Raw genomic sequence first — 25,725 nt, forward strand, 5'->3', positions numbered from 1 at the left:
CTGCTATTTGTTAACGAGATGGAGGAGTACAGGTGCTCACAGAATTTGCCACTCCAATGCCCATCGATGACATGCAAGAAAACCTTTTGGTTACATGTCAGTTGTAGTGGTCACAGAGACCACATGGTGGTGATGGGTACCAATCACACCTTGGAGAAGCCTGGCTGAAGGGGGCAGGGAGCCTAACAGCAGAGTCCCCGGGGACCAGATGAAACAATGCAACATGAGTAAAATAGACCATCACAATATACTCCAGGGGTATATGCCAGGCTGAAGTTGGATTTTGAAACACAGGAAGGGTAAAATAAAGGTTGAGAGGGAAGATGTTTGACCAGAGGTAAGAGGGCCTCACCCAGTAGAACCCTCTGAGTGAGTGGAAGTTACAGTCAGTGCTGACCAACAAGAGCCTCACTGAGGAACAAAATGAAGGGGGAGAGAGGCCGGAGCCAAGTCTGGAAGGACAGCCTGTGACTTCCAGTCCCAGATGAGGTTGGTAGCATAACCAGGGAATAGAGAAGGAAATTACCTCAGTGTAAGAACAGACAAGGGCAAGACTGTGTGTCTGTGTTGATTTAGGAAGATGACAAGGTCAGAGAGACAAGGAACTGGCAAGCTTGCACTGAGAGGCATAATATAAGTCTCAGTTCCAATTAAAAGGCAATCCAAACCAGCCAGGAAAAGGAATTATTGGAAGTTTATAACATTCTTTAGGAGCTGACGAAGTACGATTGGAAAAACGGACAGGAATGATGGTGGCTGTAGAGGGCCTAAATACTAGCAACACAGGCAACCAGAAGGGGCAGGACCCCACTGCCAGACATCTCCCCATACTATAGGATGCCATTGTCACTGCAAGACATTGTCCCTGCTGTGGGTTGTGAAGCTGACTCTCCAGGAGATTCAAAACCAGGGCAGGGATATCTGGTCAGCTGGGCCTGAGACACATGACCTTGTCTGACTGCAGGGGGACCAGCAGGGAGGGCAAGCAGAACAGATGGGTTCCTTACGCTTCCAAACAGGGAGAGGGGGAATTCCTCCAAGTCAGGGAGGGGCTGGATATTACCCAGCAGCAACCAAGTTCTACCAAGAGAGCAAGGGACTGGCCTTGGAGAAAGGAACCAGCAAAGGAGGGACTAATTATGCAAAAGGAGGGAAAATGGAGAGAATGATGAGGAGACAGAGGTGTCCAGTGAGGAGATGCTTCTGGGAAGCAGGCCGTGGGAGAGAAATGAGCACAGAGACACTGGGATCATCTGCTCCAGGCTCTGCCTCTCCTTAGCAGGCAGGTGTTTTCACCAGGGACAAGGCTCACTATTCAACAGTGCAAAACTGACCAAAACAGTGAGTCACTGTTCTCTCAAATGCAACCCTTGACCTGGATTTCAAGGAGGGGAAGTCACTTACTTCAGACCCATTTCTTCACTGGACCCCTGTGAGAGCAGAGGCCACTCTTGGCACCTGGGTAGGCCATCCTGGTGGCAACCCTCTTCTCTCTCTGCCACACCCTGATTCAAGGATGATCACAGCTCCTTGGACTCTCAGCGCTACTGTTCCAGGACCAGGAATGCATTGCCCTGCTGGAGAGAGTGTGCCTCTCTTTCCTCTCAGCCTCATACTGGGGAATCTGCCAGGCCAAGGGAGTGGGTTAGCCGTAGGTACCCTGAAGGACCAACCCATCCCCTGCTCCTTTAGGGGCTCAGTCCCACACATGCTCTAATAGAAGCTTCCCCTCTGAGAAACCCCAGCCAGACTTTGCAACTGAATGAATTCTTAATCTGAAATGCGCTCAATGCAAGAGTCCCAGACACTTGTCCAGATAGAACATAGACTCTGAGGCGAGCAGGATTTGTCCTGAATCTGACTTTACAGAGGCTTCAAAATAACATCTATGAGCTCTGTTCTGTGGAACTTGTGTTTAGACATGTAGACCCCTTCAAGAAAACACTCACTGCTTGGATGCAGGGGTATAGTCAGCCAACCACCACCAGCTGCTTGCTCCTTTGGGGTGAGACTTAGCTGTCCAGCTAACTTCACTGTTTTTCCTTCTTAGGAGGCACCTAGCCAATGACTGTGCAAGGTGGTAATGGTCAAAGTCATGTCCTCCTTGAGGAAGTCCCAATCAGTCTGACCTCCTCCACCCAAAGTCAGACCTATCTAGTGTGTAGCTCCCTGGAACGCCTAGCAGGCAGAGATGCCGCTGCAAAGATAAGTTTAGGATTATTGTTTCTTAGCCAGATTGGTGTGTCTAAGCCACCTCTCCCTGAGACCAAGGCTGCAGGACTCACAGGGACATAGGCCATAAGTTACTACGTCTCATCACTGGGACCAGTTATCTGATGAAAGACAACTTGTGGGAGGAAAGGTTTATTTTGGACTGCAGTTTGAGGGTTCGGCCCACCATGGCAGAGAAGCCATAGTGGAGACTGACTGTCTGCTCACATCTGAGTTGCTCAGGGAGCAGAGAGAGATGAATAACTGATATTTATCTGGACTTCTTCTTTTTCCCTTTATTTATTTGTTATTTTTATTTTATGTGTATGAGTGTATTGCCTACATGTATGCAATGCCCATGGAGGTCAGAAGAGGGTGTCAGATCCCCTGGAACTGGAGTTACAGATGGCTGTTAGCTGCCATGTGGATGCTGGGCATTGAACCTAGCTCCTCTGCAAGAGCAGCCAGTGCTGTTAACCACTGAGCCATCTCTCCAGCCCTTCTTTTTCCCTTTTTTATTCAGTCTGGGATCCCAGCCCATTGGATAGTGCTGCCCACACTCAGGGTGGGTCTTCACCCCTCAGTTTATCCTCTCTGGAGACATAATCACAGGTGTGCCCAGAGGTATGTCTCCTAGGTAATTCCAAGTTGACAATGAATATTGTATTGGATAGCTTTAGTTGTCAATTTGACACACCTGGGAAGAGGGACTCTCAACTGGGGAACTGTCTCTATCAGGTGGACCTGTGGGTGTGTCTGTGAGGCATTTTCTTGATTTGTTGAGTCATGTGGGACAGTCCAACCCACTGTGGGTGGTACTACCTTTGGACAGTTGGTGCTGAGCTGAGCACACTCTAGGGGAGCAAGCTAGCAAACAGCATTCCTCCCTGGTCTGTGCTTCAGTCAGTTATTGCCTCCAGACTCCTGCCCTGAGTTCCTGCCTTTCCCTCAATCACTTGGAAATATAAGATGCAAGAAACCTTTCCTCCCAAAGTCGTTTATGGTCAGAGTGTTTCTAGTAATAGAAAGCTAACTAGAACAAATATTAGCCATCATAACTGAGGGACTTTGCAAGTAGAGGCACCCTGCTCTGTGCTGACCTCTCATGCCCTAGCCTGGTATATCTGAGTGGGTTTTCAATGCTTGGTTTTAGATTCTCTATCTTTACCCTGCCCAGGACACCAGGACACTAAATTCCTCAGAAAAGTGGGAGTCCAAGGCTCAGTACCCCTTCTGGGATCTTGACTGTGAATGACAGTATGTGCTGTGAACTGCAGCACATAGACAAAACCAATTAAAAGGTCAGAGACAACGGGATCAGGGACAGAGAGAGTAGGCAAGAAAAGAGGCCTACCCTCTGAAGCAAAGCATCCTTTAGCTCCCACATGCCCAATGGTAACACAGACTAAGAACACATAACTGTGTGAGGGCACACAAAGGAAAAGTGGCTGAGAGAGGCCAGAGGCACACTGGCAAATGGGGGAAGGGCAGGAGGAGTTCACACTCCCATACTGTGTAGAATGTCCCTGGGACTTCTAGCATGAATAGAGGTAAAAAGAGGAAAAGAAATTCTCACACTCTTATTTAGAGCATTGGCCAATTTCCTTGGTGTAAATACTCCCAGGATGATAGCACTGAATTTGGGAAGAGCTGCATGGCAGCAAGCCAACATGGGGTTTTCTATAGTAACGCCTCAGATGGAACTAACCTTAAGAATGACAAAGTGTCATTAAAAGAATGGAAGTGGGGTCTGGAGAGATAGCTCAGCAGTAAAGCACACTGGCTGCTTCTGCAGAGGATCCAGGTTCAGTTCCCAGCACCCACATGGTGGTTAACAATCATCTGTAACTCCAGTTCCAGGAGATATAACACCCACTTCTGACCCCATGGGCATTGCATGACATAGGTGCACTTACACACACGCAGGCAATATACACATGCAACATAAGATAAAAAATAAGTAAAATATAAATAAATAAATCAAAAAAAAAAGACCAAGAAGTGATGAACTGGGAAATACTATTTGTTCAATTATAACTTTATATCATTCAATTTCTGATAATGCCATCCTTAAACTACTGGCTTTGCAAAATTCTTGAAAATTTAGCCTTCAGCCTCCTTACAACACCAGCTGGCTGGTCGGAAACTCCACTGGATAGGCAGCAAGGGAAACAGAAGTCAGGACCTTGAGCGACATATTAGGGAGAGGCCAGCAGCCTCCTCATAGCAGGGGTGAGAGAACACTCTACGTAGGCAGGCGGGGACAGTGGCTCTGGTGGCTAGGGACAGGCACTGGAGAACCAGAATGGCACTGTTTCCACTTGAGCCTCCGCAAGACACACTCTGACCCCAAACCCAGAAGCTGCTGGGAAAAGGAAGCAGAACTCCACTGTCTATGTGGCATCTTTGTACAAATTACAGAAAAGTTCTCTTCCTAACTGCCACCATCAATGTTAGAGTACATGCCTTTGCCTGTCCAGCCGAAACCCAGCCCTCTCACTCCCTGGACACTTTTGTGCAGTTCACAGATTATACAACAGTACCCATGGCTCTACCTGGAATGGATTTGTTTCTCATTAGAGCTTGGGGCTTATGACCCTCCCTTTTTTCTAGCTGGGTGAACAACTGGAACGTGTGCCTCTCCATAATAAGATATCTCCCTTGAGACGGCAGCAGGCAAAGGCCATCTCTGGTAGCCCTGATCCCAGGCATATGCAGTTGTCTTTTAAGGCAATGATTTCCTGCCCTGGCTACATGTGGGTGATGATTTTGCAAGCCTCAGCAATCATAGTGCATGCCAGGCTGGTTAAGTCAGAGCTATGATGTGGGATGCAGGCACTGTTCTGCAAAGCACCCAGGGTACAGCCAAGGTAGATAGCCACTGTGGTAAAACACCCTGGCTCTGGGCCAACAGTACTGGTGGGCATCCAGTCCACCCACAGATGTGCATGATAGCAGGTATCTTCTGAAGAGTTCTGTCCTCTTGGTCTCCTCACATCCTCCAGAGCAGCCTTTAGAAAATGCTGAATGGTGTGAGGCAGGAGAGTGATGAAAGCAAAGCAGGACTGCTGAAGGCACCATGCTGGAGTGGGGACAGGGCAGTGGGGTAAGAGCAGTGCTACAAGACAGGCACAAGGTATAGTGGGAGCCACTCCCTGAGTCTGGCCTTCATGGACCAGCATCTCCCCTTCCTGATCTTAGCATTCAACTTACAGCTTCCCATTCAAGACCTCCCTTTGCCTTGCACTTGTCTCGATCATCCTCCTCCTCCACCCAGCAATCCTGGAGGCATCTGGAGGTTTCCAACACTCACTGCCATATGGAGAGGCACCACTGCCCCATCTAATTACTCCCCATGGACTGTACATCAGGACTGGAAACTGGGCAGAGAAGGCAAGAGAGCCACTTTGCCCTCTATCCACTGACCCTAAGGTCCCAATCAGAGAAGCTCCTGCCCCTTCCCAACTTGCCTTCTGGGTCTGAGCCCAGAGCTTGTGGTTTTGTCCCATTCTAATCCTGATGACCAGAGAAGCAGGCGAGTGAGTGCAGCGACTTAATGTCACGGGGAAACAGCTGCACAGGAAAAGCTCCCGGAGGTGGTTTCTTAAGCAAAACAAGCCTGAGTAGCCCGGGGCTGAGACTCTGGCATCTACTGGCCTCTGGCTCTGGGATGCTGGCCAGCCCGCATTACTCACAGATGGCTTCCTGATTGCTCAAGATGCTGTCACCAGCCCCTAGACTCACCCTGAGACCCTGGTGTCAACATGAGATTTGTCCATCTCTATATCCTTTCACCCCTCTTGGGTGGCCTCTGTCCTAGCCTGACCTGGCTTATACCTGGCCATGAAGGAGAAGAGCTATGCAGTGCTGTTCCTGACCTGCCACGCACAGTATTTCTACTTTCTTTTGTGTGTGTGTGTGTGTGTGTGTGTGTGTGTGTGTGGTGTGTGTGTGTGTGCATGTGTGTGTGTGATGTGCATGTTTATATGTGTGTTCACATGTATATGGGTACTAATGGAAAGTAGACTTTGGTGTTGGATATCTCCCTTGATCACTCTCCACCTTATATATTGCGGCAGGGTCTCCCACTTGAACCCAAAGCTTGCTAACTGGTCTTACTGTGCATGTTTATATGTGTGTTCACATGTATATGGGTACTAATGGAAAGTAGACTTTGGTGTTGGATATCTCCCTTGATCACTCTCCACCTTATATATTGCGGCAGGGTCTCCCACTTGAACCCAAAGCTTGCTAACTGGTCTTACTCCCAGTATCCTATATCTGTATCCCCCAAGCACTAGGATTGCAGGCAAGCTGTCAACTTACCCAGCATTTATGTGAGTGCTGGGGATATAAACTCAGAACCTCACACTTGCATGGCAGGCATTTGACCCTTTGGGCCATCTCCCCAGCCTCTGTATACAGTATTTTTTACAGGGTTTCTGGCATGAGGTAGCTTGAGGCTGAGGACTAGGAGGACAAGAAGACCAGTCTTAGGAACATTTCCAAGAAAAGTGGAAGTGTTTAAAGCATGATCAGGCTTCTAGAGTCAGGGCACTGCCTACACAGAGGCGCAGGCACAAGGGAGCAAGGGCTGAATGTGGAAGGAGAGGCACACAGGAGTAGGGCTGCATACAACAGGCACAGGGGACCTAAGCAGGAGCTGCTCTATGAAGGTGCTGTAAAAGACCATGGACGTTGTGTCAGGGTCCCTGCTTCTCCCTCTGAGGACTTAGCGAAGGGCTTGAAGCTAAGTGAGACAGCCTCTCTCCATGGATCTCTTTCTCCCATGAACCTAGCTGTGGGGTCTCGAGATCCTGAAGTCTTCCTCCTTACTCTCCAGTTCCCCCTTCCTCCCCAGTCCAGACCCTCCCAGCTCTTCCAGACTGTTCCATAGATCTCCCTGGGGCCCTCCTTCCCCTGCAGCTGTTGGAGCTGATTGTCAATAGGACATTTGAGAACCAGTGGATATGAGGCACACTGAGGATTGTGTAGAGCTGTGTGTGGGGGTGGGAGTGTTTGCATTCAAAGCAGGAAGGTTATAACCCACTCTAAATAACCCAACCAGAAGCTCAGATGGTTAAGGGGACACATGAGATGGTCCTCAGCACAAAGTGTATGTGTGGTGGGGTCATCACAGTCCAACAAGTTCATGCCAGTCCTGCACCAGGTAACACATGACTACCAGTGAGTCATTCAACATTCATTTTACTCACATGAAGACTTGATAGCAGTGCATTTTTCAGGAGTATGAGAATTATGAGATATTGACTATAAAGCACCAACCTAGTCTGGACACATAAGTATCTGAGGCAATCTTTGGGGTGTTGAGTTAGGCCCCACAAAAGCCCTGTACTCACCCTTTAGGCTTTTGTTAATAGTCACAGAGATTTGGTATTTAACTTAGTAAGTTCCGTGACCCTGCTGTGTTGAGGTCCTGACACACTCCTAACAGGCAGTGGATTCTGTCCCCTTACTAAGGGGGTGTTTAACACCCTTACCCATCCTCTTCCTGTTGGTGGAGTTCCCCAGGGTCTGAACCTTGCCAGAATGCTAGCTCCTTCGAGAAAAGCAGGCCTTTCAGCCTTGGAAACTGGGAGCTGGGACTCAGGTCCCCTTGGGCTAGGCATGCAGGGGTCTCTGCCACTACCTCACCTAAAGCGCTGGCACCGGGCCCTGGCGGAGTTGCAGGCCGGGCCAGGCACAGAGCTGTGTGTTTCTTCTGGCCTCTTGGTGGCCTTAGGCTGGCTAGCTGGCTCCCAGGGGCCAGGGAAGCCCGAGAACCTGTCTTTCCCGGGACCTGCCACCGCGCACGGCTGACTCCGCCCCGCGCCTCGGGCCCCGCCCCCTCCACTCTGGGTCAGTCCGGAATGGATAGTGCTGCCTGCAAGATCACCAGACGGGCCCCGCCCTGGCCAGTGATTGATCACCAAAGATTACTGTGGCTTTAATGGTTCGCTTGGATGGGAATTAATTCTGGAATGGATAAATAATGCATCGGGGTTTGTGTAGTTCAAGGCAAGCCGGAGCCGGGAGAGAGAGGGTGACGCCAGTGGCCACCCGGCGAACCGGGCATGAAGGGCGACTGGCCAAGAGGAAGAGAAAAGGGAAGTGGATGGCAGCATGATCCGCCCAGCGGGTCTGGCCAGGCGGCTGCAGGAGCATGCTGAGCCCAAAGATCAGACAGGCCAGGAGGGGTAAGTCTAACTTCCTGCGGGTTGCTAGGCGCCCAGCGTGTCCCTTCTGGCAAACGTGCACCGACAGACACTCGGTGACTGTCCTTCCAGGTGTCAGGTGGGGAAGGCGCTCTGGGGCTGTGGCCCCTGGACAGCGAGCGTCTGCGTGACCCAAGTGCAGTAAAGTGAGATTGCTGGGCTATGTGGGGGTCAGACCTGAGATTGCACAAGGGCGGCGACTATTTGAACGCATAGGTAGTGAGCACGTCCACGCCACATTTCAAGCTCTACAGCGTCCCTCAGTTGCTTCAGGAGACCTGGTGGCAACTTGAGAAAAAAACTCTGCTTTTCACTCGCAGCAAAGGCAATACCTAGGCTTCTGCAAAGTCGGGTTCAAGTGGGAGTTCTCTTCTGAGGACCCAAGAGGTAGCTCTATGATGCTGCTGGGACCAACTCCACCCACAACTGGCAGGGAGGCAGTGTGTGTGTCAGCCTACCTTTGGGCCAGAATATTGCCCCACAAAGCAGGGTGTTGGACCATCAATTGGAGAGTTAGGAGAGCAGATTCCAAGATCCCAAAAGATGGTGGTCTATGGTGTCCAGGACTGGGCCAGCCAGTTTGTGTCCCAGCAGAGTGGCCTGGGAACTGAAAGAGGAGAGAGAACAGTTCCCCAGATGGCAACTAGATGAAAACATCTGTCTTTAAAAGAGGGAGGTTACCAGCACTTAGGGACAGCCTACCTTATAAGTAGAGGGCAAGCAGGAGCCTTTGGAAATGGGGAGGCATGAAGGGCAGGGGACTGTTGCTTGGAAGCAGGAGTGGGGGAGGGGCAGGGACCCTGGTGCCTCCTATGAACTCAGAGATGCTCCATGCCATAACATGCCGAAGGCACTTGGTTGACTTTCCTCTGTGAGATTTGCTTTCCAGCTTGTTCAGTGGCTTCAGGACCCCTCTGTGGTTGTTGGGATGGACTGTAAACTGGGAGCTCAGTGAGCAAAGGGCAGACTTCTCTGGCTGCGCTGAGCAGTAGAAACAGTCTGATGATGAGGGGTAGGCCAGGCTGGACCCTTCTAAGCAAACTATTTCCTTCCCTCTGCCTCCCTGGGCCTGAAGAGACAGCCACGAAGCTAGTGAGTACTTGGCATGTAACTGGTCCAAAGAAAAAAGCACATGCAGAATTCTGATTATTTTATTAGTAATTATTTTAGATTGATGACTAGCTGAAATGACAATTCTTTGGATATAATGGGTTAAATAAGCATGTTATTAAAGTTAAGCTCACCCATGTTTTTTCTTTTACTGACTTTTAATGCAGCTGCTGAAACACATTACCTGCTCATGTTAGACCTTTGATGTTTCTGTAGAACCTTGCCAGTCTAGAAAGAGGCAGGTGCTTCAGCAAAGGGGCCTTCCTGAGAAACCCCAAACTTCTTGTATATATATGTGTACACATGTTCATGTGTTCACATGTACCCATGTGTGTACATGCATGTATGCATGTGCAACTTCAGGTATCTGCTATTGTTCTCCACTTTCTTCTTTGTGGCAGGGCCTGCTCTGAACCTGGAACTCACTGATTTGGCTAGACTGGCTGGCCAGAAATCTGTTTCTTTGTCTCACCCCCAGCACTAGTGTTATAGACACACACCACTGTGCCCAGCTAGGGATCTGAATTAAGATGCTTGTATCTGCATGACAAACACTTTACCGCTGAGCCATCTCCCCAGTCCCACCTAACTTCCTTTAAATATTTGAGTCAGTGGCTTTCAATTGGGGAATTTTCCCTTCAGGAACATAGGGCAATGTCTGGAGACCTTTTTTGAGCTGTTCTAACCAAGGGGTGCCACTGACATCCTGAGAGTAGCAGCCAATGATGCTGCTAAACCCCCCACAGCACATAGGACTACCACACAGAATTATCTGTCCCCAAATGTCAACAACACCAAACCTGAGGAGCCCTCTGTAACTAGGTGATATCACCCAATCTGGTTAGACGTGTGACAAGGTTAAGTTTCTAGTGTGGTTTTTCAGACATTAATAAAAGAATCACTTGCCCACAAAAATGTCTGACCATAAGCCATGACAGAGACATTCTGAGAGCAGGGATTGCAAATGAAGGTGCCGCACACACAGCATCAGGAGGTGGCCACAGGAAACAGTGATTCTTGAGCTGTGGGCTGAGGAATGATGGGGAGCTGACCTGAGGCAGGGTAGAAGAAAGAGGTAGAGGCTAGAGGATGCTGATAGGCTGGGGGGTAGGACAGCACATTGTAGGTACCCCTGTGTCTGTGCGTGTGTGTGTGTGTGTGTATGTGTGTGCGTGTGTAGGACAAATGCGGTTAGAACTGGAGGCAGAAGGAAGCAAGGTGCATACCCTGAGACCACAGCCAGGTCAGGAACCAAGTTAGACTTGCAGCTTGTTAAAAAATAACTCTCATGGCCTGGAGAGATGGCTCAACGGTGAAGAGCACTGGTTGCTCTTGCAGAGGACCTGGGTTCGATTCCCAGCACCCACATGGTGACTAACAACCTCTGTAACTCCAGTTCCAGTGGAATCCAACCGTCTCTTCAGGCAATCACACAGGTGTACACTTATATACATACAGGTAATACACTCATACACGTAAAATAAAAAATAATGAGTACAATATTTTTAAAAATAAATAACTCTCCTTAGGGACATTCCTAGCACTTAAGACCAAAAGTTAGACATTTGTGTGCCTCAAAGAAACTGGACTCTGCCAAATGGAAGAGTTTTTATCAAAATTCACCTAATTCAAAACTTTCAGGAATAGGACAGGGTGTGTTATCAATCCACACATGGTCAAAATGTAAACCCCAGCCCTAATATCCAGCCACCACCTGGTCTAGATTCTTGCAGAACACGCCTATGTGAACACACCTCCAGATTTCATCATGACGTAGGTGTGTTGTGTCACTTGTAAAACACCAAGGATTCCTCTCCTGGGGAGTTAATAAAATCAGTCCTGGAAAAGAAGGCTTTGGGGTCTGACTGAAAAGCTGTTCTCATAGGCTGGTGATGCCTGGGCTTCCAAAGTTCCCTTCCCTGGGGACTACATAGACTGTTAACCTCCTGATAGGTCCCAATTAGGCCAACCTTGAGCGAGCAGGTGAAGACCACCATCACCTTGAAGGGTATCTTCATCTCTCTCTCTAGGGCTAGGAGGAGATGGAAAGACTGGGAACCTCCCAGGAAAAGCCTTACATCAGTTACCTGAAGGCACAGCTGCCTTAGTCTGTTGCTCTAACAGAACAGCTAAGGCTGTATTATTTATAAAGAGGCAGGGCCAGTGTATTAGCTCATTTTCTGACCAAGGCAACTTATAGAAGGAAGAGTTTATTTGACTTACAGTTCCAAAGGCATAAGAGTCTACCATAGCAAGGGAGGCATGACAGGAGGCAGCCAGAGCAAAAAGATGAGAGATTAACTGGAAGTATGAATTCTCAAACCCCGCCCCCGGTGATGTGCTTCCTCCAGCAAGGCCACACCTTCTGAGCCTTCATAAACAGCACCACCAACTGAGGCCAAGTATTGAAATACTTGAGCCTATAGGGCACATTTCAATACAAACTACCACAGCCAGTGAGATGGCTCAGCAGATAAAGGCACTTGAGGCCAAACCTGACAACTTGAGTTCAATCCCCCAAACATTTCATGATTCATGCTGGGTAGCTTTGTCAGCTTGACACACCTGGGTAGAGGGACCTTCAACTGAGGGAATTGCCTCCATTGGACTCGCTCGTGAACATGTCTGTTGGGCATTATTTTCTTGATTGTTGAGTGATTTGGGAGGGCCCAGCCCACTGTGGGCAGTGCCAGCTCTGGGCAGATTGTTCTGTTTGTATAAGAAAGCAGGTTGAAGGGCTGGAGAGATGGCTCAGTAATTAAGAACATTGGCTGCTCTTGCAGAGAACCCAGGTTTGGTTCCCAGCACCCACGTGACAGCTAATAACACTCTGTAACTCCATTTCCAAGGGATTCGATGCCCTCTTCTGACCTCCACAGGAATCGCATGGCATGGGTGCACTTACATATGTGCAGGCAATATACTCATACACATAAACTAAAGATAATAAATAAAATACATTGGGCTGGAGAGATGGCTCAGTGGTTAAGAGCACTGACTGCTCTTGCAGAGAACCCATGTTCAATTCCCAGCACCCACATGGCAGCTAACAACCATCCATAACTCCAGTTCCAGGGGAATTTGATGTTCTCTTCTGACCTCCGCGGGCATTGCGCAACATGGGCAGATTTACATACGTGCAGACAATACACTCATGCACATAAAAATAAAAATAATTAAAATATTTTTCAAAAAAAGAAAGCAGAACAGGCATGGGCCAAAGGAGCAAGGCAGTAAGCAGCACTCCTCCATGGTCTGTGCTCCAGGTTCCTACCCTGAGGTCCCGCCTTAGCTTCCGTTGACGATGGACTGTGAGCTGTAAGCCAAATAAACCCTTTCCTCTACAAGTAGGTTTTGGTCAGTGTTTTCATCACAGCAGTATGAAAGTAAACTAGAAGTAGACAACCAATTCCCTAGCATTATCCTATGACTTACACACACACACACACACACACACACACACACACACACACACAAATAAAAATAAATAAATGTTTTTTAAAAAGGAAAAAGGTTATTTAGCTCACAGTTCTGAAGTCTGAGAACATGGTGTCAGCACGTGCTAGACTCCAGTGAGGGTCTGGTAACAGAGAGCAGAAGAGAGTAGTGGACATGTGTGTGAAAGAGACAGAGGGGAGAAGCCGGCTCACTTCATAACCTATTGTCGCTATAACTAACCTGCTGTCTTAGGAACACATTAATCCCTTCATCCTGATGGAGACCCCGTGATGTGATTACCGGCCAAAAACCTCATCATCACCTATCAATATTTTTGCATTGAGAAATTGGGCATCAACATATGTTTTGATAGAAACCACATCTAAGCCAGGCATGATGGCACATGCCTTTAATCCCAGCACTCTGGAGGCAGAGGCAGGTAGATCTCTGTGAGTTCAAGGCCATCCTGGTCTGTGTAGTGAGTTCCAAGCCAACAGGGGCTACAGGGAGACCCTGTTTCAAAAAGACCAAAAAATTAAAAAATTAAAAAATTAAAAAAAAAAGAAACCACATCTAAACCACAGCATGAAGTGTGGTCATCTGTCCCAACTTGACTGAGTTCAACTTCCAAAAACCTGTAGACAGATGAGGCAGATATCAACACACACACACACACACACACACACACACACTGAAACTCTGCCCAGTGAAACCAGGTGGCACTGCCCCTGCTCACTTAGCTCCCACCTGGCTCTTAACTCCCTAGGGAGACTGTCCTGCTGTCTTGTTCCTGTCGAGCTGGCAAGCTCATCCTCCAATGACCCATGTTCCCAGGATGGGAATGGAAAAGACAGTCACTCTAGTCCTGACAACTTTCCCAGAAGAAAAATGGCTTGTGTTTGCTAAACCTTCCTGTGTGTTCCTTGACCTAGACTTAATTGCTGTTTCTTTTCAAAATAGAAAACAAAACACAAGTTAGGACCTCCCTTCCTGAGAGGGATGGGGGTAGCTCTGCATGGTCAGGCCTTGGAGATATGCTGTACTCTCATACCCACACTCCCTTCTCTTCTACTGTACCCTCCATGCACCTTCCTCTGCTTGCACTGTGATGAACACAGGTTGCAGAGAGCACAGGGACCAGGTCCTTCTAAGGACCAGAACTGGGTCTGGCTCATGCCCATCTCTCCAGGCTCAGTAGTACTTGTTCTGATCCCAGTATGGCCCTCTGGGATTGCTGCCTCTCCAGCATCCTAATGTCACAGGACTTGGATTGATGACTCCACCAATCTTTTTTATTTTTTAGACTTAGTTAACATTTATGTGAATGAATGCTTTGTCAGCATGTCTATATGTGCACCACATGTGTGCAATGCCTGCAAAGGCCAGAAGAGGGAATCAGATCCCCTGGAACCAGAGTTACAGATGGTTGTTAGTTGCCATGTGAGTGCTGGGAACCAAACCCAGGTCCTCTTGCAGGAGCAATCAGTGCTCTTATGGCTCCAGCCCAGTTTCCCCAGTCTTCTCTGGGGATTTCTTGGTGCCCATGTGTACCGCCTGCATCAGTGGTTATTGCCATGGCCTACCCTGCTCTGCAAGTCTGAAGTATGCCTCCCAAAGAGGTCTCCTCTCTGCCTATCCCATTCATCTCAGGTTATCATCACCTCTAATCTGGTCAAAGCCATCTTTTCAAATGTAAATAAAGTCTTGTGCCTTTCTTCAGTTCCCTCCCCGACCCTCCAACTTGGAGAACTTTGGCACAGATTAAAATCCACAAGTCTTTGTGTGTGTGTGTGTGTATGTGTATTTCACACAAAACATCTTATACCCACTTCCCCATTGGCACCCTCCCATAGCCCCCACACACACTGGATATCATGCATTCTGTCATTTATGTTAAGGGCTATCAAGTCAAGTTAGTGTCGCCAGATGTCACGCAGTGCAAGTTCATCCACTGGGGTCTAGTCATCCCATCTAGAATTACTCCCTTAAAGATCAGCTCTTTCTCACCAAAAGTAATCAGCTGCCCAATAGGTTTTCACTAAGATTGGGGCCTGCTGCCCATTTCCACAGTTCTATGCTGGGTTTTTATCTGCCTGAGTTTGCATGGGTCTTGTGCCTCTGTCACCATTGCTGTAGATTCATATGAGCAAGGTCCCCAGGAGCCTGTAAGACTCTACAGGAGTCATGACCAAGGATCCACACTCTGAAGACTTATTCTCTATGCTTTGGCCATTTGTGCTTTGTTGATGAGAGTTGAGAGATGCGTTACTATTCTCTATACCCCTTGTTCCGCTATGTTTCGTGTAGAGGTTCCATTGTAGATGTGTCACTTAAGGTTGGGCATTTCATGGACGTTTATTCTCTTTGTGTGACTAATTGTGGAACTCTGTAATAGTCTCCGTCTGTTGCAAAAGAAGCTTCTTTGATGAGTAGTGACTGGAATACTTGTCAGTAAATGTAAGTATCCATATTTAGCACACAGTAAGAAATTACATTTGTCTAGGAATGTGATGCCCTTGGTATTTTCTGTAAGATCTATGACCTCTACAGCCCTGTGTATTTGGCTAAGTTTGCAGTACCAGACATAAGTTATCTCCCATTGAGTAATTAGATAGCTGTTGATTACTCCCAAGATAAAAGTGCCACTACAGCACCAATATATTTTGCTGTGTCAGTCATTGTTGTAGTTATTAGGCCTTAAAGCTGGGGTTGGACCATCAATTGATCTTCTCCCTTAGCAGCTTGCATAGTGTTCTCCAAAACTTTGAGAGCTAGGCTTCAGGAAGGTGGCTTCCAGGCCAGTTCCAGGTCCACTGCTCCAAATCCTATGTCCAAAGTATGTCCTGTCTTTAGCAGTAGAGTCTTACCTTCAAGTTCTGGGACAATCAAGGGTTATGGCAATAGCTTGTGTAATTTGGACCACCCTGACCAACAACTCAAAGGGAGGTTTCTCCTGTCTGGCACTGTTTTTTGTTATATAGCTGAAGGCTATACGGCAACTTGGAAACCTTTGGCACAGATTACAGTCTACAGTTCTTACCATGGCTCATAAAGCCTGCCTCACAGGACACTTCCTTTAACTCCCGACCATTCACTTTCCTCTAACTCCTGTTCACTCTCCACCCCTCAGCCCCTCCCATCAGTCCTTCTCCTGACCCTACTCCATACTGGGTCCTTGCCCTATGCTTTTCCTTTTCCTCTACAGTATTTCCCTAAGGTGACAATCACATACTCCTGAGAGTGACTTTTTAAAAATATTTTATTTATAATTTTTATTTTACGTGTATGAGTGTATTGCCTACATGTGTGTGCACTTGTGTCATGCAATGCTGTGGAGGTCAGAAGAGGGCTTCTAATTCCCCTGGAACTGGAGCTAAATGATTTGTAGCTACCATGTGGGTGCTGGGAATTGAACTTGAGTCCTCTGCAAGAGCAGTCAGTGCTCCTAACCCCTGAGCCATCTCTCCAGCCCCCTGAGAGTGACTTTTAAATATGTTCCCTACACTGGGCTGTGTGGTTTCTGAGGGCTGGCACCATTTCTCTATTTGAACAATATTATTCCCTCAGTGCCTGGTGAGGACACAATAAATTTGTGAATTAATTAATTAATTAATGAGTGAATGAATGAATGAGTCTTGGGGAAGCATTAGCTCATGAAGCTTGTGACCTGACTATGCTTTAACTCATCAAGATTTTTAGGAAAGCCTATCCTTACCATTGTCTGACTTGTATGTTGCAAATATTTTTAAAAATTTACCCAATCTACACTTCTCGTTCAGTTAAATGTTAGAATTTTTTTAAAATTCTAGATGTCCATAAGTGTTTATTTTTATGTCACTAATCCTTCAATATTTTCTCTTGGAGTTTCTACCTTTGTTTGGAATGTTTCAGGACAAACTTGTGACTGTTGAGGAAGCTTCACTTATCTTCTGATAAGCAAAACTACAGTAACTGGCCAAATTCTGCATAGTGGGTATGTTGGGAGCCCCATGAGTGTGCAGAACCTGGGTAGTACTACAGGGAAAAGAGAGTGCTCGTGAGTGGGAGCAAGTGTTTTCTGCGGCTTTGTTCTTGGGATTTTTTTTTCCCCACAAGAAAGTAAATTAACATTTGTTCAATGCCCTCAGTGCTCCAGGCATTTTCTGTACTTATTTCTCATGACTACACTAAAATGAAGTATCATTGAAAGGTGTGGGAGGAGAATCTTGAGTGTCCAGGCAATATGTGGTAGGATTGATATTCCAGTTTGTCTAATGCTAAGGCCTTTGCTTGTTCCTAACCCAATACTATTTACAAACCTCTTCAAATTATTCTGCAGGTCTCCAGGGGAGCTATAGACCCTTAGAGTGATAAAATGCAATGACTTTTAACAGCACTGACTGCTGTTGCAGTGGGCCTGGGTACAATGTCCAGCACATACATTGTGGCTAACAACCATCCATAACTCCAGTTTCAGGGGAATCCGACACCCTCTTCTGACCTCTATGGGCATTGCACTACATGGGTGCACTTACATGCATGCAGGCAATACACTCATGCACATAAAATAAAAATAATTTTTTTAAAAAAGAAAGTGTTCACAGCCTTTGAACAAATGGGGATTGGTCATAGGGAACTGATACAATGTTTAAGGTTGAATAATCAATAGCTAATGGAGAGCTAAGTAAACATAAAAGCAAGACAAACTCCGGGAAAATGAGTACAGTGAAAGGAGAAAAATTATGATGGCACATGGGTAGCGCAAATGGGACTAGCGGTTATGCAATACTAACACGGAAGTTCTGTAACGGTTCTAATTCAATTTACAATACAACTATAAGGGAACAATGAGGAAGATGCTTACATGTGGGAAGAGTAGGGGAGGGAAAGAGACAGAATCCTCTTCCATAGTAAAAAAGTCAATAGAGAGCACTTAGAAAGGGAAAAGCACAAAGTGTCAATACCTGAATACTATTTAGAAATATGAGGGTATTCACACTGGGGAGGGAAAACTGTAGTCATGTGTCCCCTGTGACAGGGATGAACCCTAAGAAATGCATCATTAGGTGATGTCATCGTCTGCCAACATCACATATATAAACCTGAGGGGACAGCTTAGTACACACCTAAGCTCTATGGCACAGCCTCAGTGTACGGTTCCTAGGCTACAAAGCTTTACAGTATCTTACAATGTATTGCAGACAATTGTAGTACAAGTCATGTGTCTAAATACAGAAAAGGTCTAATAAAACACAGCCTGGAAGATAAACATGTACAGCTGTACTGGGCACTTGCCCAGTGGGGCTTGTCAGGGCCGGAAGTTGCTCTGGGTGAGTCAGTGTGTAACTGGAGATGAGTGTGGAGGCCCAAGACATCACTGAACACTGCTGACACTGGGTGTATGAAAATTATTTTTTCTCCCTCCAATAATAGGTTAGCCTTAGCTTACCATAGCTTTTTTACTTCATAAACTTTTTTTGAAACAGGGTTTCACTATAGCCCTGGCTGGCCTGGAACTTGTTATGTAGACCAGGCTGGCTCCCAACTCACTGAAATCAACCTCTCTCTGCCTTCCCAGTTCTGGGATTAAAGATGTCCATCAGCATGGATAGTTTTTAAACTTTTAAATTTAAAATTTTTTTACTCTTTATGATAATTTTAGGCACAAATACACTATAAAAACGTACAAATATTCCTTTTATCCTTATTGTATAAGCCTTTTCCAAATTTTAACTTTTTTAAAGAAAACACTTTGTTTTTTAATATTTGTTATTATTATTATTTTATTCGTATGAGTGTATTGCCTGCATGTATGTAAGTGTATCTGTGTTGTGCAATGCCCAAGGAGGTCAGAAGAGGGTGTTGGATCCCCTGGAACTGGAGTTGCGGATGGTTGTTAGCTACCATGTGGATGCTGAGAATCGAAGCCAGTGCTCTAAACTGCTGAGCCATCTCTCCAGCCCCTCAAGTCTTAACTTTTTTATACTCTAGACATTTTACTAAAAACTAACGCACAAACACACATATCAGCCTCCACAGGACAATATCATTAATATAACTGACTTCTACCTGTTTTTCAGTTAGCTTTTTAAAAAATAAGTAGATGTATAGTCTAAATAATGATTATAAATATAGTATATTAAATATACAAATAACATTATTATTATCAAGTATTATATACCATATATAGTTATATGTCATGTACATTTTTTTCTGAATATGTGAGAGTTCCTGCATATACATATTTGTACCTCATGTGCCTGATGCCTACAGAGGCCAGAAGAAGGTGTCGGATCCCCCTGGAACTGGGGTTTCTGGCAGTCATGAACTGCCTGTGGGTGCTGGGAACCGAATGTGGGTCCTCTACAAAAGCAGCCAGCTGAGCCATCTCTCCAGCCCTATGCTTTCTATACTTTTATACAACGGACAGAAAAATAGGTTAACACAAGCATCACCACAAACACATGAACAATGTGTTGTACCCAGTCTTATAGTTAGGGTGTCATTGGCATTGAAGAATTTTCAGCTTCATCATAATATCATGGGACACCATCTACATGTCACCCCTCATTGACCAAACCATTATTATCCAGCACATGACCACATAAAGATCTATACAAACAGCTGCCTCTGGAGGTTGGGATAGAACAAGAGGCATGTAAGTTCTTGGGTCATGTTCACGGTTTGTGGGACAATTTGAGATGTTGCCAGGGAATGATAATCCAGGAGACACCTGACTCATACCAGCTGACCAGGGACTTGCTCAGAGTTCTGGAAGTTTCTACTCTGAAGGGCAACCCTGGGATCCACACCCCTTTCTGATTGCTTAGTCTGATGTGACTTCCCAGAATGTGTCCACGATGACCCAATGCTGTATCTGCCCAAGCAGGCCACATCCAGTGAGGGCTCCCTAGGAGAGATTACATTCATGTCCCTTAGCATAAAGCCACAAAGACATGCAATCAGATATGTGATACAGCAGCTGGCTTTGCCTGCATCTTGCTCAGTGAGGGTCTTGAAGGTAGCAGAGAGTTCAGTGAGCTGTGCCAAGAAAGGGTACATGAAAGCCATTCCTGGAGGGGAGAGCCAGGGTGTTCTAGTGTAATGCTACTGTTGTGATAAAGCACTCTAACCAAAACAACTTAGGGGAGGAAAGGGCATCATCTTATACTTCTAGGCCACGGTCCATCATTGAGGGGAGTCAGGGCAGGAACCTGAAGACAAGATTGCTTACTATTCCACACAGTGTTGCCTCTGATCAGAGAATGAACTCAGCCTGAGGAGTACAGCAGAAACCACAGCATGATGCTGCTTGCTAGTGCACTCTCAGGCTCCCTCGTGCTCAGCTAGTCCAGGACCATATGCCTAGGTGTGGTGTTGTCCACACTGGGCTGGGCCCTCCTGTACAGGACAGTTAATTTAGACAGTCTCCCACAGACATGCCCACGGGTCAATCTGATCTAGGAAATTCCTCAACTGAGGCTTTCTTCTCAGATGACTCTAGGCTGTGTCAAGTTGACAAGTTAAAGCTAACTAGGACACAGGGTGTTGGTTGGAGCTCAGTCAGGGAACAGAGGCCTCACAGACAGGAGCCTAAAGAGAGAAGGGAACACCTGGGTCTCCTTCACATGGCTGTCTCCTTATATCCAGGCCAGATTCTGGTAATCTTGCTGGTAGCTGATTCCTCCCCTGATGCTAAGGTGCCTGAGCCTAGACGTACTCTATTGCTGCCCAGGCCCTCACCTCACACAGAGAACACCCTGTCTCCTGAATGTGACTTCCAGAAAATTTCTCAGAACTAATATGAAATTACAAAGGCTCTCAGATCAGCAAAAAGTCCAGGGAGCCTGATTAGAGGAGATAAAGGCTCCTAATTCAAGGATCTTTGAATGACAGTGGCCTCAAAGCACATTGTAAATAGATTTTTTTAAATACTGCTTATGGTTTTCATTGTTTACTTCTATTTTTTAATTTGTTTATATTGGGGCATAATTTCCTTATATGGTCTCCTTCCTCTGAGGTTTCAGTTACCCGTGATCAACTATGGTTAAAAAATATTAAATGAAAAAAAATCAAGAAATAAAGAATTCATAAATTTTAAATTGTTTACCATATTCTGACTCCAGATGTAGCATGATAAAAATCTCTTGACTTCTTACTCTGTACCACATGAATCATCCTTCTATCCAGTGTGTCCACACTGTATATGCTACCTACCCTTTAGTCACTCAATAGATATCTTGGATATCAGATTGGTCGTCATAGTCACGAAGTGCTTGCATTTGAGTAATCCTTATTTTGATAATGATGGCTCCAAGGCACAAGAGTAGTGATACTGACTAAACTCGTAAGCCAGAAAGAAACATCTGAGAAGGTTAATGTTCTAAGCTGGATTATAGTTATCTGTACAGCTAGAAGAAAACAGAGATTCTATAGAGTCCAGTAGTATTGGCATTTTGAGGCATCCACGGGGGCATCTTGGACCTGTTCCTCAGGATGAAGAGGGACTGATATATAGTAAATGCATGTCTTAACTGTCTATCTAGTGACTGCCATCCAGAGCAACATACAGGCCATTCCTTGACTCCAGAAAACCCCTTAGTGTGTGTATCACAGGGTGATTATTTTTTTATTTCTCTCCTCATTGAGTGGTTTTCTTTGGTCATTTTATAAACATGGAATCACAGTATGAGTCCCACTATTAACACATGGACTTAGTACACCGTCACCATCCTTCACATCCTGCCCTCCCACTCTATTCTGTGGAAAGTCAGGAAATCTTGGAGGTTTGGAATATGCTAGGCACATGTGAACTTTCCATTCACATGCAAATCTCTCATTTCAAGCCTGTCACCAACCCTATAAGATGAGAGAATATGGAGTTAAATATTCAAAGTCTGAGCACAAATAAGATCACAGGCTTAAACCCAGGATTCTGAAGTCGAAGCAGCCTCCTCCCAAATACAGCCTCCAAATACATCCTCATCTGTGACTGGTGGAGATAAATGCTGTCCTTTAACAGCTGTCTGATTCTAATAAGCATCTGCTCTCTCTCATGGAGTCTCAAGATGCTGTCACCAGTACAAAGACCAAAAGGAAAGGTTGGAGTCATGCCACCCCCTCTTTCCTGACCATCTCAGACAGGATCTGCTGCCCCACTCAGCTGCAGGCTGATAAGATGGGGAGATCAGGATTAGACAGACATGGAAGGATGAGGGTTCTGTGGAGGTGGTACTCTCTGAGTCCAACAATGTTGGTCATAGGTATAAAGGTGTATGCCCTGCTCAAGCAGGCCTGGTCCCATTAACCTAATGATGTGGAGGAATCCCAAATTTGATTGCTATTTTATATTAACTTCCATATTGGAGGGGGTGATAATAGCCATCTTGGATGCTGCAGACTCAGACACCTTTTCCTCCCACCTGTATTTGGAGTCGGATACATATTTTAAGTATTCGAGCACTTTCCAAACATTTGGTGATAGCAGTACCCACTGTTGATGCTTGGAGAATTTATGTGACCATGCTACAGAGCTGACATGTCTCAGGAAACAACCTCACTTATGCCCTCTATGGGGCAAGACCTTCCCCATCCCTGCCTGGTAGGCCCTGGGTGGACTGTGAGCACTGCTGGCCAAAGAGATGCCCTAGGGCCACTTTACTTTGCAACAAGCAAGACAAGGCCACTGTTTCCATGTCACATTTCAGAGCCCCATAACTGCTTTAGACAACCTCTTCAAAAGCATGCTTCTTGGTCCGGCTCACTTTAGAATTCCGTGTGTGTGTGTGTGTGTGTGTGTGTGTGTGTGTGTGTGTGTGTGGTGTGCATGCCAGTGCTCTGCTGGAACTTCCATTCTGAAGTCTTGCTATATTCTCCAGGTATATCTGCAGAATCTCCTTCCAGCCTCCAAAGACCCTTTTGGAGAAAAGGACCACTGTGATCCTATATTTCAGATAAGAAAAGTGAGCCCTAGAGAGGTTATAGAACTTGCCAGCTTGGAAAAACAGCTTACCTACCCCCACACCCCCATCCCCAGTTTGTAGACTGCTGTTGACCAGAGCCTTCCTGGGTAAACAGGATTGCTTGGATTCAAACACCCAGGGCTATTGAACCTTGTAGGCACTTGGCATATTTATACGCCAACCAGGATCCAGGCAGCAGGAGGGAAGAGCCATCCCAAGCAGAGAAAGCCAAGCCCAGAGGCATGGGCAAGAAGCTGCAAGCCCCTCCAGCAGCTGCAGGACAGGAAGGCGGTGAAAAGCTTGCATCCAGCCAGGGTTTTAGGCAAGGAAGTAAGGAGATTGGCCATGATATCAGGTGATGGTGCAGGCTGCAGTGTGGGCAGGAAGGGGCCCTGAAGGCAGGGAAGGAGAGGGCCTTAGGTCAATGCTTATGGGAGCAACAGTGGTGCTTCCCACATGCCATCTGCAGAGTACGAGGAAGACAAAGGGGCCACTCTCAGAGCAGATCTACCTAGAACACTCAGCCTTGGCCTCAGTCAGCCAGGTTCCTCCACATCTAGACTCTATCCTGGAAGCCACCTGCAGGGCTGGGCAGTGATTAATCAACTCCCCATCACCCATATAAAGAGTTTAAGGACCAGGGTATTTATGGACTAGCTGGGTGTGGTGGTACACTCCTTTAATCCCAGCACTTGGGAGGAAGATCTTTGTGAGTTTGAGGCCAGCCTGGTCTACATATCAAGTTCCAGGCCAGCTGGGGCTACAGGGAGACCCTGTCCCAAAAAAGACAAAAATGAAAAAGACAAGACAAGAAAAAGAAAAGAAAAGAAAGGAAAAGAAAAGAAAAGAAAAGAAAAGAAAAGAAAAGGGAAACACAGGCTAAGGAGCTGGAGAGATAACTCAGTGGTTAAGAGCATTGGTTGTTCTTATAGAGGACCCGAGTTCGATTCCCAGCACCCACACAGCAGCTAACAACTGTCCATAACTCCTGTTCCAGGGGAATCTGACGCCCTCTTCTGCTCTGCATGGGCAGTACACAACATAGGTTCACTTATATGCATGCAGGCAATACATTCATACACACAAAAAAATAGTAATAAATAAAATACTTCTTAAAAGAACACAGGCTAAGAACATACACTCCCAGCAGTCCCCTACGCCTGTCCAGCCCATACACTGCTGCTGCCCAAGGCCCATGTGCCAGGAGATAAGGCTATTGTTTCCAGTAGACAAGTGCTGGAAGCTCAAACTCCTTCTTCCTGCTTTTCTTCCCAGATATCATAGACCAGCTGACAGGCAAACAAGTTTCTTTCCTTGTGAAGGTGCCTGATGTTCATAACATTATTATGAAACACTCAGGGTCTGCTTTTCTTCCCAGATATCATAGACCAGCTGACAGGCAAACAAGTTTATTTCCTTGTGAAGGTGCCTGATGTTCATAACATTATTATGAAACACTCAGGGCACAGGTACTATTAGACACTAGGCCAGAGGAGCATCAGTCTGACCTTGTAGCCCCAGATAACTGGAGCATTGGTCATGACCTTGTTTGAAGATGACAGTAAATGTTTGATTTGCAGGACAGGACTGAACTGAGTCAGGCCTAGGCCAGGAGGATGCTTTGACTCCCTGACCCAGGCAGCTTGGGACCCTGCTCCGCATCTACTGAAATTATCAACAGCCTCAATGATTGCTTAACCAAGGGTGGAGACTATTGATCTAGGCTAATGGCTTGTAGGCAGGCCGAAAATGAAATTTATAATTGATATCGAATCACATCGACTCGCCGACTGCAGGCTTTTGGTGAATGGGTGAATGGGAATGGAGGAAGCAGTAAGTGCTGAGGAATCCTGGGCCAGCAGCTCCTAGATAAGGTTCAGAAGTGGGGAGGCTTCAAGAGGCTGGGCCTGCAGAGCTAGAAACAGTGCTAAGCACCGTTCCCCAGCACGCCTCTGCTAGCCAAGCGCATGCCATGCTGCTCATTCCTTTCAGCCTTACCACAGCCTGGGAAGTGAGCAGATTAGTATTTTGCTCCCCTTCATAGGTAGAAATCTGGGGCCCAGAGGCTGCTGGGCCTTAGGGCTCCAGATCCTGGTCTCCTCCCCTGAACTGCCAAGCCAGGAAATGGTAGACAACCACTTTTTTATGCTTTCAAATTCCTGCTTGCTGCTTCTTGATTAGAGATACATAACCAGCGAGCTCATCATGCCCTTGACTTTGCATAGTGTGGATTTAGGCTGTGGGTAGAAATTCCACTGGGAATCTTGGTGGGAACTCAGAGAATGGTTTCTTCAAGGTCAGGGTTGAGAGCCTGGGAGCCAACCAAATGTCCTGGGTTCTGATTCCTCCACATTCTACTGCTCTACTGCCGGGCACGTCCCCTGCACCCCCAGCCTTCCATGTGCGCAACTCACTTGCTTCATTCACTCATTCAACCTCAAGCTCAGCTCTGGCCTCCCTGCCTCCTCCAGCTGCCTTGTCCTCCCCACCTGACCTCCACGTTACCTCCATCGTGCTCCCCATTCCTTTGTACATGTCAAGATGACAGCAATGTTTGGGTGTCTGTTCCCCATTCAGCTTTGACAGGCAGGCCCCACTCCCAGAATCCCACTGGTAAACACATACCCAAATTCAGAATGGATAAATGATCACTGTGTGCAGTTGAATCTTGGAGTGTGGCTGCACAGTCTGGGTGTCACCTGGCTCCCCCTCCATACTCCCTTGCTGAAGAGCAGGATAATTTTTAAGAATGTGATCTTTTACCAGGCATAGAATCCCAGCACTCAGGAGGCAGAGTCAGGCAGATCGCT

At 46.7% G+C, this 25,725-nt stretch overlaps 1 protein-coding gene across 3 annotated transcripts in view; it reads left to right on the forward strand.

Annotated features, from left to right (window-relative positions):
* The first annotated feature begins 8,082 nt into the window (after nt 1–8,082).
* Nucleotides 8,083–25,725, forward strand: part of Arhgap22 (Rho GTPase activating protein 22) — a 141,651-nt gene continuing 124,008 nt past the window's right edge. For 2 of the 3 annotated variants that reach the window (XM_017798438.2, XM_029564050.1), the window contains exon 1: nt 8,083–8,408. In XM_017798438.2, coding sequence (XP_017653927.1) covers nt 8,375–8,408 — 34 coding nt within the window. In that variant the 5' untranslated portion in view covers nt 8,083–8,374. The remainder of the gene's footprint in view (nt 8,409–25,725) is intronic. The other variant, XM_029564049.1, reaches the window with a different exon arrangement.

Source organism: Nannospalax galili, unplaced genomic scaffold (assembly GCF_000622305.1).
Source record: "Nannospalax galili isolate Female #2095 unplaced genomic scaffold, S.galili_v1.0 scaffold996, whole genome shotgun sequence".
Classification (NCBI taxonomy): Eukaryota; Metazoa; Chordata; class Mammalia; order Rodentia; family Spalacidae; genus Nannospalax; species Nannospalax galili.